This window comes from Camponotus floridanus, unplaced genomic scaffold (genome assembly GCF_003227725.1).
Source record: "Camponotus floridanus strain SB8 unplaced genomic scaffold, Cflo_v7.5 scaffold46, whole genome shotgun sequence".
NCBI classification, from domain to species: domain Eukaryota; kingdom Metazoa; phylum Arthropoda; class Insecta; order Hymenoptera; family Formicidae; genus Camponotus; species Camponotus floridanus.
The window spans coordinates 136,352-151,877 of NW_020229614.1; the positions used below are offsets into that span (position 1 = coordinate 136,352).

General features: G+C 33.9%; 1 protein-coding gene across 2 annotated transcripts in view; it reads right to left on the reverse strand.

Moving 5' to 3' along the window:
• Positions 1-3,855: 3,855 nt before the first annotated feature.
• Positions 3,856-15,526, reverse strand: part of LOC105257677 (ankyrin repeat and SAM domain-containing protein 1A) — a 42,269-nt gene continuing 30,598 nt past the window's right edge. For both annotated transcript variants that reach the window (XM_011268478.3, XM_011268470.3), the window contains 7 exons: positions 11,812-12,132; positions 11,405-11,532; positions 10,947-11,327; positions 8,121-8,435; positions 7,280-7,435; positions 7,058-7,195; positions 3,856-6,952 (listed from right to left, as the gene is read on the reverse strand). In XM_011268478.3, coding sequence (XP_011266780.1) covers positions 6,347-6,952; positions 7,058-7,195; positions 7,280-7,435; positions 8,121-8,435; positions 10,947-11,327; positions 11,405-11,532; positions 11,812-12,132 — 2,045 coding nt within the window. In that variant the 3' untranslated portion in view covers positions 3,856-6,346. The remainder of the gene's footprint in view (positions 6,953-7,057; positions 7,196-7,279; positions 7,436-8,120; positions 8,436-10,946; positions 11,328-11,404; positions 11,533-11,811; positions 12,133-15,526) is intronic.

Sequence of the window (15,526 nt, forward strand, 5' to 3'; positions counted from 1 at the left end):
AATTACATATAATTAATCATTAATTACACATTTGAAAATTATATACTTTCATAAACCTAGATTATATATATACGCCTTAGTATCTCACACACAAGTTTCTATTTTATTATCTCACATTCCTTTTATTCTTCTATCATATCGCGAAGCCTCAATAGATGATAATAAATTATTCTCGATAAAGAATATTAAAAATAAGAAAAATCTACTATGCTATATAGAATTCGACAGTTTTAACGATGATAACATAATCGTTGCTCTTCTAAGAATCTTTATTATAAATTCAAATTTTGACAATTTGTCAAAATTTTATCCCGCAAATGATTACGATTACATATATCATTACGACCTAATCATATATGAGCACTATTGCATGATGATACACGGATGATTTGTGAAAAACTTATTATGTCAACGGCGCGTAATAAGAGGCGAAGCAAGATATATGATTTTAGTTTAGCTCTTATGTCTAATAGATACATATATCTTATCTGTATAGCTGTTAACTACCTTCTTCTTCATAGTAAGCATTACGCTTATTCATTAAATTCAACGAATATATACGAATAATAAGTTGCTATAAAATGGATTGTTCTCATTAAAATTATTTTAATTAAAGTAATTAAGTTGAAAAATTGTGAGGTTACTGATTTCCTGTCTTTTTCAAATTCTATATTTAAAAAGAGAAAGAGAGAGAAAGAGAGAGAAAAAAGAAGAGAGGAGTCGCTTAAACTTCAATTAATTAAAACTAATATTTATGAGAATCATTGTGTGTGAGATATAAAGCAAAGTTATATTCAATTTTTTTCCGAATGTCCTATCCGCACAACATTCGATCGAAAAAGTGTGACCATTCGATGCCAGAGATTTATCTACTCTTCCATTCCAACGATCATAGCATTTCGCACTATGACATTTCGACTTTTAAATCGCTTCTGGTTCACTTATTTTACATTTACTCTCGCTCCCGCTATGTACACTTCTACATATGTGTATATGTAAAGATTCATCTTTCATATTTTGGTTTCTCTGTGACCCATTATTCCGTACGCTTCCGAGTAAATACAATTTCATTCCGTCTCGGTGTTTCTCTAATATATTCTTGAACATATTTAGAAGACACAAATCACTGCAAATCGTCTGATTTTTCTAACGAGAGATTCTATCAAAGATGAGAAATTTACAGAGTATAGCTTAACACTAACAGAGAATAGCGCTAATGAAAAGTTGTTTCAACATGTACATGTGCAACGATCTAGATGATTACAGATAGATAGATCACGTGTTTCATGCGATGAATATATAAGTCTTAAGATACCGATTTAAAAACGCAATACAACTATTGTCATAGTCGATTAAATATCATTTCAAAAGAAGTGGAAAAAGTAATAATTACTAATTTTAATACTGTATTAGTAAATGTAATTGTTTATTTATTTCGGCAGTGCAAAATATTATTAACTTGTCGCCAATTTTATTGCAAGGACGATAATTGCGATCGAGAGCTACGCGCACAACTCCAATTTTACCGATGGATTTAATATTATAAATTTACATATGAGTAATCACAATTTGAATTAGAATCGAAGAAAATATTTATAAAATTATATTGAACACGAACAATAATACGTTACATTAACGAAGATGAATAGGATTCTTAAAAGTATTAATTAAATCCTCCGCCTTGAGCCTTTATTTTTCCTATATCTTAAGAGTGTAGAAGATCGATATATTACTGGGATTGAATGAAGGCAAAAGCAATGACATATGATTTTCTTAAAAATTAATGACAATGAGGATTAGAATAATTAAGCTACAGATTAGCTGTAGACAAACTCCACAAATTATGAAATATAAACTTATCAAAATTATATCTATTTCAATTCCTGGATTGTTCGATATTTGTGCGCTCGATACAAAGCGCCAGACGCGAGTACATACGTACACAATTACCCCTGTTAGTTAATAATTAACGACGTACTCTCCCTCTTGATAACGCGCCGTCGACTATGCGGAATTAAAGTTCAGTTTCCAGCTAGCCGTTACATGAGCGGAAAACGACCAAAGAACAAAGAAAATGAGCGTTCGTGAAAAATGTGAAAACATCTATTTATGTACGTATGTTTGTGCGTGTATGTGTATCTCGTGGAATGCCGCTCTTTTTACCGAGCCACATCTTGTGTGTGCGTGTATTATCCTATACATTCATCTCGCTTCACGAACTCTTACTGGCGCAGGTACGCGGTTAATACCGGGGAATATATCATATTTTTCGGAATTAATAACTTTCCGGGACTAGATCGACTCGTAGATTTCGTATATTAAAAAGTACAGAAGTTCGTGCTCCGAAATATTAACTCCGGCTTTAATATCCCTGGTTGCGCGAAAATCAGGAACAGTTGCATTTCGTGTGTAACGATCCGCGAAATGCACCCAACTACTACTACGGCCTTAAAAGCGCAAATTCGCGCTCGCGACCGAAACGAAGGTAATATCGACAACTGTACACAGATTTTTTTTTCAACAACCATACAAAGGACCGCGGATACGCTACCACCGGAATCAGTTTACAACGATGCACATTTATGTATAGAATTAAATCGCTATTGTCAAGAGCGTGTTGTATAATCGTTTTTAGAATCGGTCTAATTACATATACCCATCTATAAAATAACAACGTTATAACAAAAAATCATGTTTTATTGTCAGCGTTCGGTGAATAACAAAAAATATACAGAAATAATAAATTCATAAATAACACATAACAATATATATAAGTTATACAGGATACAAGTCTATGATATATAATTATTAGAATGTCGTTCTATGTGATGTTATTTATATCTAAACCTCTATATTCAGAAAGAGAGAGAGGATTCTAAATACATTTCAGCGAATTGCACTGTTGCAGGACCTTTGTAGAGTTAACCGACGACGCGTCAAAATGCATTTGCTATGCAAATTTGATTGGCGTAAAGCAAACAAAACTCACGTTTATTGACATGCATGCGATAAATACATTCGATTATATAATTATATACAATACCACATCCATTTAAAATTAGTATATATGAATTTCAAAAATAGCGATATGACTAATCATTATTGCGTCAATTGTGTTAAAATTATGTGCGATAAAACTTTATATGCAAGTTACAAATCATGACAAAATGTATCTAAATAAATCATAAAGAATAATTGTTATAAATTACGATAATCATTAAATATATAAATCACAATGATATAAATGATCACTTACAATCTCTTTGGTATTAATGGAAGAAACTGATTCACGGTGGCCGTGTAATTTTCTATATGTATGTATATATGTACATATATATTCTAAAAATCGTACTATATAATATCGACAGCACAAAATATCTTATACCGCTATCGGTACCAATGGGCACAAGGTTAAACTCCATGCCTTTGTGAAAAAGCGCAGTGGCGAGATGCACTGGCCCTAATATTCTAACGATAATCCGTAACGAGCAAAATGTTCTTGCTTGTTCTTGCTTGGTCCGAGAATCAATCTTTTCTTTTTGTGCGAGAGATTTGCATTTTCACATTTCTTAAAATCCATCTCGATACCCAAAAAAATCAATATCGACCTCAATAAGTTTGCCTTCCGGATAAATCGCTACAATTAAATCGTGTATATTGAAAAAAAATAAAGCAAGGAATAATCCGTCATTCACAAATATATATGTATGAATTTTAATATATATATTATTGTAATATTTATATTTAATTGTAATATTGAATTGTAATATTTATATTATTTAATAATTCATTAATATGTGTTTTTTATTCTTAATAATATTTTTTATTTTGTATATTAATATCGATTTGCGACTTATATTTTTTAAAATAGCGTGCATTTATCAATGTTATATCTAAAAAAATGAACAAAAGGAAAATCCATATATTTATTCCATTATTATGATTTTTCCTCTTCGAAATATTTTCCCGGAAGACAAACAGTGAGATCGAATTGAAAATATAGGCGATATAGGCTCGCGCATTGGCACTCTTAATTGCATTGCGCGAATTCACACATGAACAAATCAATTATTCGTTCGCGAAGAAATTATCGCGCCACCATCAATGACAATTTATATGCTACGTACCTGCTTCTTCTCCTTGTTTCTTATACAGTATATATTAAATAGTATCTATCGACACATCGATACAACATGCTCCCTACCAACACTACTCACTAAACATAGCTGCTACATGAATACATCAAATGCATAGAATACTTAATTATACCTCGCGAAAAAGGAAATTCCAAATCGTCGATGTCCACATCTATCTTGTATATATCTTAATTATTAACATATAATGAATTATGTTGTAAACGTGACAAAGTGTGCGTATAGCTATCGAGGTGATGATGGTGTATTGTTTTGGCAGTTTGTCGTTTTTCTTTCCCTCTCTGACGGCTCTGGTCATCCTTAATTTCCGTTATTATCTGTCATTCTGTCTTTCATATAGTATCTTTCACAAATATATAAATATGTATCTATATATATATTATGTTTCTTTGGTGTAGGTGAAAGAAACAAAGAAAATGTGTCTAATTATAAATCTATATAAAATTTCGCTGTAGTTTCTTTTCGTTATGTGCTGTCGAATGAATGGGATATATCGTTGAATAGATTCTTGTAAGATAATTATCCAATTTTTTTAGGCCCACATGTTGCAAAAACAGAATAATATCCCTATTACGCACAACGTCAATATAATGTCATATTATGTCAGTTTCGCGCGAACCTTAATTAACTAGATTCGATTCTATCGATTCTCTATCTTTTCTAGATTATATAATTTTAATTATATCATAAGTGAAGAGAGAGAAGAGAAGTCAGTTAACCATGCTTTTTTGCTAACTAGTGACGTATATATAGTTGACATTTTTTTTTAAATCGCAATCAATTGCGATGCATTTAAGAGCGTTTTTTGTGTTTCTTGTTTTTTCAACGAGTAACATTTAAGTATCAAATAGAAGTTATGATAAATATTTGATGTTACGCTCGTATATATTTCCTGTATTTGCACACGAGCTTCGCCGAATAAATATATTAAAATCCCTCTCTTTTCGATTCAATTTTTCCTCTTCTATATTGTAGATTACATTAAAAATATAAAAACGAGATAAGGATCCTCAGTCTTGAAGAATGAAACGATTGTAACTCGAAATCGGAACTTGGGATCGGGGAATGAGAAAATCACGGAGAGAACACGGGGGGAGTACGGAACGGATTCGTTGGTCACCGTTTACGTTTTACGAGGGATCAATATTGAGCATATGTGTGTTAGCACGTCGCACTTTTTCCTTCGCGTGTTTCCTGTGGTCCGCGAACAAATATCAACGCTACGAATAGCATTTTCGAGATAAATAAAACAATCGATTCGTACATCGGACGAAAATCGGGTACCTATAAATCGCCGAGTGTAATCGCGACAGATTAAAGCTGCACATTGAGAATTGCACATCCATTATTATAGCGATTTCACGCCTCGCTAGATAATATCATGATGAACGTATCTACGTTCATTAAATTGTGACATAATAATACTGTTTACTATGACGATGCGTCGTAAGGAAGAAAGATCTAATGCGTTTTGTATCATCCGCCGGAAGTATGTGCGGCGAACAATCGATTAGTTGCCTCGATGAATCACTTTGGCCAATGCACACTTCGCATAGTTCAAGATCACAGTGTCATTGTTGTAAAATCAGTCGAATATCAATCTGCAGGTGCAGAATATAGCGACGATGCTACTTACCTTCGTCATTCTCGAGGCCATATGTGTCATTCGTTAAATCCCATAACAACTGAATACTTCCCCTTCCAGCGATGAATGTGTATATCCATGTACACATATGTACATACATATGTAAATACATATGTACGTTACTGGAGTAATACATATGTATGTTATTGGAGAAGTTATAGAATCAAATTCAATCGAATAAAAAGTGATAGACATTTCTGACAAAGACACTTCTTCTTACGCGTTAAGGAACCATACTATAATAAATCTCAAAATCTCGCGAGTTGCGTATCTATACAAATGATACTTTGTTAAACATCTTTCGCGAATTTTGCGAATAATAATTGCGAATTGTAACTGTCTCACGCGTTCATCGTAAATGTCATTGAATATGTTGCTAAATTGAAGAGTCGAAAAGTCGTTATGACAGTCACTTGTATGCAACTTGCGTATGCAATCTCTGAGAATTTAGAAATAAAAGATTTCTGTCTGTCGAAGTTAAAGCGATGCATTCCGGTCATACCAAACGCTACACGATGACGTTATTGCGATGCATTTCAATCCGAGATTAGAGCTCCTCGGAAAGCGCGATCGGAGCTCTGGAACCGGGCTTCATATCCTTCACTCCGATACCGATGTCGTCTACCGGTGCCGGCGCTAACTTCAATTGATTACCGTTTACCTTGATGTCGTTGACGGAATGAGAACGGCCATGGGTGACCAAGAGCTTAGCAGTCTGATTAGTGGTGCTGTTCGAGTTAGAGCTGGTGATCGAGTTCGTGCTGGGACTCGAGGCATAATTCGAGCTGGGATTGCAGTTCGCGGTGGTCGTCGAGCTGGAACTGGAATTGGAGTTACTGTCCTGAGTTGGATTTGGATTAACGGTATGGAGATTTGGATTCGGTATGGACTTTGATCGCGATTTCATCTTGGGATTCGCGCACGCCGTGGAATTGAGAGCCGTAGCATGATCCGTGTCTCGACTGAGGGGATCGGATGCGGAATCGGGAGACACGGACATTTTGGTCGTCGGCTTCGACGATCCGGCGAGCGTTGTTAATTGATTAGCAGATTGAGATCGAATTGCGTGGCCACCGATCTTGTCCTTTAATGCCATCTGATAAGCTACCTCGAAAGCTTGACCCAAAGTCAATATGACTTCTGTCGCTTGATCCTGCAATCGAATAGTTGCGCTCGGTATTCGCAATAAATTAAATAGATATGCAGTATAAAAAATTAGAGCAGTTTTCCTCTACAATTCCCTAAAATAGATATTTACCATTGTTGGGACGCAAAATACATGACAGAAATGTGTGCTACTGGCGTGATCCTTTGTGATATACGCGAAGTGAGTAAGATCATCAGCATCCTGACAGGCGCAGTGAATATTGCGAATTTCGTGCTCGCAAATTGGCTCCTGTCGTATCAATCATAAAAAAGTTATATTTCTAAATTTTCATTCTATACGCTTATTATTTTCCATCCAGAAAAAAAGTCTTACGTTAGTTAATGTGTTGAGAAAACGAACACCACGATAAGAAATCGCCAGCATAATGTCAAGGACTCTCGGTTCCCGAAATGTCTTCTTCAGCTTCTGTATCGACTTTTTCGTCGACTCAGTACCACGTAATTCCTTGACGACGGTGGAGCCCAGATACTATTTTATTTAAAAATAGAAAGAATTTTTTTCTAAAAATCAACAGCAAAAATTTAAAAAAGATCTTTAAACTTTGTAGAATTAACCACAAATTTTGTAACTCATTAAACAATTTTGAATGCAAATGGATTCTCCTGAATTGGAATATTCCGAGGAATTAATAGAGACAGAGCAATTTTCTGCACGAAGCTTATTATCGTATCTCACGAATTAACTATAATCACAACGGCAGCCTTGAAGCGATTTAACGAGTGTCATAATGTACTTGTCATATATAATCAAAAAAGACGACAGATAAAATTATAACAAAATAGTACAATTATACAATAATAACTTGCTACAAGTTTGTATTACTTTTTTTTGTAACGTCAATAGTAATTCTTATTTTACACAACATATATATTTTTTAATTGAAACACCTCACATGCAAAATCCGCGTAGATTACGTTAGATACATAAAACAATTATATCTCGAAAAGTAAGAAAATTCATATATAATTTTTCATATGTAATAATTGCAAAAGATTTGCAATTTAAAATAACGTTTTAACAGTTTAAACGATATGATATGGAAAACTACTATTGTAAACTAATGAAATGACATTTAGAGAATAAGAAACGAGAATAAAGAAGTTTCTTTCAAAGATACAAGATAATAGACATAAGCTACATAAAAGACACTTACATTAGCGACGTACGTGACACAGCCGGTGACTAGAGCCTTTGGTTGATGCCTCCATTGCGTCTTGAGGGTGGAAGGCACGCCAAAGAGCAGCTCGGACGGAGCTCTGATCTCGAGCTGTTCCGGCGCCGAGATCGCCCCATTATGCGAACTAGGTCGTTGGGGTGGTTGGGGAGCCGGCCTGTTTTTACGGTGTCTTAATGTACCCGTGGTCGTCGAATTCGTTCCACTGGTTATCGACGTGCCACCGTTACCGTCTACCGTTGCTTCCGGCAATTTCTCCCGTATCTCCTCCTTCAGCTGCTGTATGTTCGTCTTCTACGGAAATAACAGCGCGACCAGATTTAAAAGCTGTCCCGCATCAGCCGGCGGATTATCCCGGCAATCCCGAATATACCGGGAAAATGTGGTTCAAGTCGTTCGTTCACGGAATATGTACGTAATCTTTAATGCCGTAAGTATTGTATAATGTAACGTATAGTAATTGCGTAATAAATATATAATTTTTATAATTTATATAATTTATAATTTTTAATAATAATTTTTTGTGTTCTTTAGAGAATTGCAGATATATATTTGCCTTCAAAATCCTTTAACGCGGAAAATATTTAAATTGTCCAAATTTACTTTCTCTTCAATCATCGCAAAAAATTGTATACCGAAACAAAGTTGTTTTTACACACTCTTACAGATAAATCCCAATTTCTGCGCAATTCCAAATAGAAACTGCCATGTCTGCCCCGAGGTTGCAATTTCTCTGACAGATATTTTTTTATAGCTTTATAGTGACAAGAATCTGTTGAACTAATCGATTTTAACGAAATGCTGGGGACATGTGCAATGTAAAAAAAATTGCACCATTCTTTTATACGGCATATTACCAAGTCGAATTCATCCCGAGTTTACTTTGTGCGGCGTGCAATTACCCTTGTAAACGCATTGCGTTGTAAACTACATTCATGCTATACCAAAAAGAAACCTGTTACCAACTATGCCAGAACACTACATCGTGTAGCAATATCACGATATTTCAGATATTGCAAATAAATTGGATTCGAACCGGATAGGCGCGACACTCGAATTCGGATTACAATCCGTATCGTTCGCTCCATCTGGCTTCTGAATATAATTCCGGGTATCGCCATTGTGACAAATTGCAGAAGACTCGAGCGAAAGAGAGATGAAATAAAAACTCGAGAGAGAGAGAGAGAGAGAACGAGTAAAATTCGAACGTTGGAGAGCGTATGGACTACAACGAAAATCCGTCGGCGTTACCAACGAGAATGCCGGAGTCAAACTACGGTTCGTTGGATCCGATAGCTGCGAAAAATCAAGGGAGGAAGAGGCCAACTGAAAGAGTAGAAGAGACCAATTTGTCGAGATTATCGAGCGCGAGAATGATGCGAGCCGAATGAATCCGGTCGCCGGAGACGTTTACGGGATTTAATGAGCTAATTAAGAGAACACGAGCGGGAAGATACGGGCGAACAGTGCGATGTACTTATCGACACCTAACACGGTGGAGGCATCCGAACAAAAAGCATCGAGTGACGCTCGAACGATCATCGCCGAGAGAGAGAGTACACTTACGCGCGTGCATCACAATACCCAGTCTCCAATTAGCCACGATATTTAGATTATAACGCGATCGAGCGAGCAAAATGCGTCGGGTTTGCCGCACCATCCCCAGTTCTCGATTGCTGGTGCATCCTACCCTCGCCGGCAGTGTTCGCTCTTGTCAGACACCCTCGTTGAACGCATTATTTACCAATTCTTTCTATATCTCGATACATGATATACTGAATATTTTGGATTATATAATTTAATAATTAAAAAATTCAATTTTTTGTCCGATATAAAACGGGTAAAATGGTATATGCTTCAACAGAAAAAATACCTCATTCATTGCTCAGATACAATGAACTTACCAATAAGTGTTACTGAAACGGAAGTCGTTATATGGCAATACATAATTAATCAGAAAACTGTACAGAACTACTTTAAATGTGATTTTATATTTTAAAAAAATTACAAAATCAATAAGTTTAAAGGAAAACATGATGTAAAATTTGTTATTATTTTTACTCATTTTTCATTCCATAAAAACAATTATCGTTATATTTATATATGTATCTTATCATATCACTCATATACAAATGTTTTTTTCTATTCAACATACACATGATATAATGTACTTTTCTTTCAACCTGCAAGTATATCTCAAGAGTAATATGTCCTATTTCTATTATAAAATTTTTTTATATTATTTCATTTGGCAGACTATAAATAATAAAACGTATAAAAGAAAAACAGAAAAGACATGCTAAAAGCAATAGCAAAGCTCAAGGCATTGTAAATGATGTTAATAGATATTTTTTCTGGAAAAAATAGAGGAAATTGCAAGTCTTGTAAATATTTTTATTGAGTTAAAATATAAATTTTTATATCTTATCGAGAATTTTATAATTCACAAATAAAAAACTTTTTTCTCTTGATTATAGTTTTGAGGCGTTCTTCACAAAGGAAAACACTCTTTTTCCAACTAAAGCAGTAAAATCTCGTTATAAGTATATTTATATTAATTTAAGAAAAATATATAAGGCGTTATATCGTTTTACTATTTATATATTTTTAATTCTTACTTCTTGATGTTTCCCTTAATTTATAAGCGTATGAGAGCTTTTTATATATTTTTAACTCGCATTAATTTCTAATTATTTATAGAAAATTGATATATCTGTCGAGAATGATTTTAAACTTCACATTTATAATAAAATCATTAATAGTAAGATAATAATCAAAATAGAAGCAATTTAATCTTCCACTTACCAACGTATTGAGGTCCTTATTTAAATCTTCCAAGTTCGTTCCCGTGCCATTTCGAGTTTCTGCGCGTGCACTATTCGGGCCATTCACGGACGCAAGAATGCGTTTACGATGCGCCGGTTTCTGGATCTCCAAAACTGCCGCCAGCTCGACTTCCCAAATTCGTTTGACCCGATCCATGTCAGTGTATAGATGCTTTCTGAACGTCTCCGCATAATTTTCCAGGTGGATGCTTTTCAACCACTCCTCTACCGATTGTCCGTGACTGCCGCCTCCCTTTTCCACTCGTTTGTTCAGCAACCCGACCGCGTCCATGATCATCGCTCGTTCTTGATCGCTGTTGATCCCCATATCGCGTAAATCCGACTCGTCCAACACTCCGTTCTGCAATCACGCGATTAAACGATTTTCTGCATGTTTCACGATCGCAATCGCAGAATGTGAAACGCATGCCTACTCACTATGAACTCCAGATCGTCGAAGCCATAGTTGATGAAGAGAGATTCATAATCCGCCAGACTTAAACTGGACAGCCATTGACCCACGGACGTGGAAACAATAGGACTGCTGCTAATGTCTGAACTTAAACCTGAGATATACAAAATTAAAGAATATCCCTTTGTGAAAAATTTGCCGGACTTTAACAAATTTTAACAAAACATTGAAATATAAAAAAGTGCAATTTAACATAAAAGGAAAGGGAAACATTATGTTAACATATATATACGCGGATATATACTTTCTCTAAAATTGACACAAATATCACTATAATAAGTTATGCAAATTGATCTACGATTGAGAAGTTGTTCAAGATCGATGTCGTCGCGGGCGAAATAAAAAAAATCATCGTGCACGGCGATAAGATTACCTAGCCTCGTTTGAAACTCTTTCTCGAGCTCGCTGACGAACACCGATTCTCGCACAAGACCAGTTCCGAACGATGCCATAATCTCCGAGATCTTCGCCCATTCTTCCTGCTCGTCGAAGGGACTCATTATGCTAAGGGACTTCTCGTCCCTGTCGCGGTCCCGGTCGCCGGAAAGCCGAAAGGCGACTTCACCGTCCTCGAGACGATCTCCACCCCCGCCGTCGCTACCAATTCCCATCCCGCATGCGGTCTGACCGTAGACGTTCCGCAAGCGGCGCAAAGTACGCGGCCGTTCAGCCGTAACGGAGCCCTTTAACAAACCTATCGGCATGCCGGTAGATTACTATCGCTCTTCTTTGTCACGTTTTGATATCATTACATATGTACAATTTCATTACATTGCTCTTAAATAGAAATTTTAAATTATACATTTGTTCGGAACTATATGAACAAAAAAAATTGAATGCTTGCTTTTCATAATTTGCTTATTTTTGTAATTATATAAAATATTTGCGTGCGAACGTTGTATCGTTCTCTCATTTTCGTCAGAGAATTTAAATTTCATTAAAATTTCGTAAAACTGCAAACGTTCAAAAAAATCCTATGGATCATGCAAACATCATATTTTATTAAAAACGAGAGGGATTAACGGTCCGTAAAGTAATAATACAAATTAAATAAGAGAAGGCTTAGGACCGTGACGTAGTAATAGTCATATTTTATTGCTCCGGTTTTTGAGATTTCTGCGAAAATTTAGAATCGGATTGATGTACTTGAAAGTTTACAAGGATTACTGACCGCTCTTCGTTCTGCAATTTCGACATCCTTCAAAAGCATATTAACTATCATTTGCCATGAATTCTCTCATAATACATATGCAGCACAAACCGATGGATTTACAAATATGTTGAATATTCATTGCAGATTCCTCATTGCTTAATGCTTCGACGAGGATTAACCCTTGGAGCGAAGACATTCAACAGTCGATATTTTGCAATATGATTTTTAAATAATTAAGTTTTAAGCAATAAACTTTATAGTTTTAAATTTGTAGTTTTTAATCTGTGAACAATTATATTATTTTTCATGCAGTAAAATATTGATAAAAATAATAATAAATCTCAATTAAAAACTCTTTAAATATCAGATTGGAAAATTAAATTTTACGTTTATTCAAATATAATTAACGATAAACCCAGAAAGATAAAATCTTTTGAATAACATGGAAGAAAAATAGTCGCATCTTTGCGAATATTATACTTTCTCTCTGTGCAGTAAAAAGATATTCAGCATGCGATCTGTAGCTCTTCTCATAATTTCCTCTCAAGCGCGCGCGCGTACACGACATTGCATTCCTTCGCATCACATAAATGTGAATAATTTTCCAATTTCTCCCTTTTCTCGTTCTTTTCTACGGTCCTTCGCTCATTTATTACGGTCCTACACATATCTCGCGTAAAAAAGACTCTTGTTACAAGTCACACGTTGTAAGCCCTTCAAAGACGTATCGTTGTTGACGACAATTGACGTTCCGTGCAAAAGCATAGAATTTTTTTTATACGAATTCCGCAAATGAGCATTCAGTAGGATATAAGAGAAAAAAAGGACCAATTTAATCCGTCGTCACAGGTGTTCATTTAAAAATGTCTTGTGCTTTTCCGAGATTGCGAATATAGATTCGCCCAGGAGCAAGCATACAAGCATATTCAAATATACATAGGCATACACGCGCATTCATAATGAAAAGCTCATAAAAATATTAAACAGAAGCGAAAAGAAGGAGAGAGAGTAACGTACATACGTTACGAGAAGTAAATACGTACGTAATTTTAATTAAAACCCCATCATGAAGGGCGTCGTCTGCTTACCGCTGTTGCTCTTCAGTCACACATATACGTTCACATCATATTATGTAGTGAGTTATTCAAATTTATATATACAAATTATTACATAAATCCTCATCTTGCCAGTTTTTACTGCTCATTCTTTTATCGCCTAAGAAATTTATTTGACTAATCTATTCAGTTTTACGAAAAGTGTGATAGTATGTAAGTATCTTTAAAAACAACTAGAAATATCAATAAATGTTTTTTTTAAATTCTTGTTTCAAATAAAAGTTTAAAAGCATATAAAAAGTATCACAGTTGGCGAAATATGAATGAAATATAAGCTTGACAGTTGTATTCTTAGAAGTTTTTAAAGTTGTCCTTAAATCACTTAAATTATCACGTGAACGTAACGATTAAAGTTTATTATTACAATTGCGTAATAAACGAGGGCAACTTTAAAAAAATTACATAAGCGATTAGAAAATTAGTCCATTTCTCATTTGCAATATTTCAATACACATAAAATTCAATTGTCTCAATAACGATAATTAATTTCTAATAAAAACATGTGTGTAACATATCTGTTCATCATTTTAATTTTCTTTTTTATCATCAAGATATTCCATTAAAGCAAGAGACAATCTGTGCTATAATTCTCACAAACTATATATATCAAAGTAATTCTTGCGTAAATAAGTGCGTGTGCCGCTCGAGTTCCAGATTCCATCAAGAAAAGCAGAAGCCGGATTTCAGTGAATGTTAAAAATGTATAACCGTTAAGAGGCTCGTAAACGATGCGCCATTACGTTTTTTGAATCTACTCGTGCGCTACTGAATCGATTGAAGAAGTTATTAAAATTCGCAATAAACTCAGTCTTATACTGCACATAATCGCTCAATAAAGAATTGCAACAACCAAACTTTCGCCTTGATAAATACTGGTAGATTACAAATAATATTCTAGAAATCCTGAAATGACACATATTGGCCACAGTTTTATAACAATTTATTAGAAACCGGTTTTAATTTCTCATAAGATTTTAACGCTGCATTCCTTCAACGTTTATCTTGGAATAAATTTTGGGATTTTTTAATATTGCTTGATCATGGATGAAATTCTACAAACTATAAAAATGTGCATAAATTATTTCGGCTTTTATCTAGTTCTTAGCAGTATTAACCGCCAGCATGATTTATTTAGCTTATTAAGTAACAAAGAAACTCCCTAATATTACTATTATTCTCCTATTATGAGACTACATAAATGTCGAGGAACGATAATATGCACTATTGCCTCATAGATCATCAAAGATTATAATCATTTAAGTTGAATTAAACTCAATTGGCCGTAGGTGCGACAAATTCTGAGATGAATTGCAACTCTTGTGAAATCGTTTCTCGTAATAAAACCAGTGATCTACGTAAGCAATAGCGGTTCCAATAGATAATTATTAACCTTGTAATAATTAGAATATAATATGAAAATTTCTCGTTTGAAATTATAATAGAAAATATTATTTCAAATTTCATGTATTTGTGATGTGTTTTTATGTGTTTTAGTCGATAATTTGTATATATATTTAATATAATATAATATTATATATATATATATATATATATATATATATACATATATAGATATATTTAAGAAATAAAAATATATCTAATACTCATATGTATTTTTTATAAATTATTAAAGATTAAAGATTATTTCGCATATAAAATATATACAACATTTTAAAATTAAATTAATTATAAATAAAATTAAAATTAAGTTAATTATAGATAAAATTAAAATTAAAATTAAATTAATTATAATTATATAATAAATATTATGAAAATATTTAATTATAATAAAAAATTATTAGTACTTTATAATTATTATT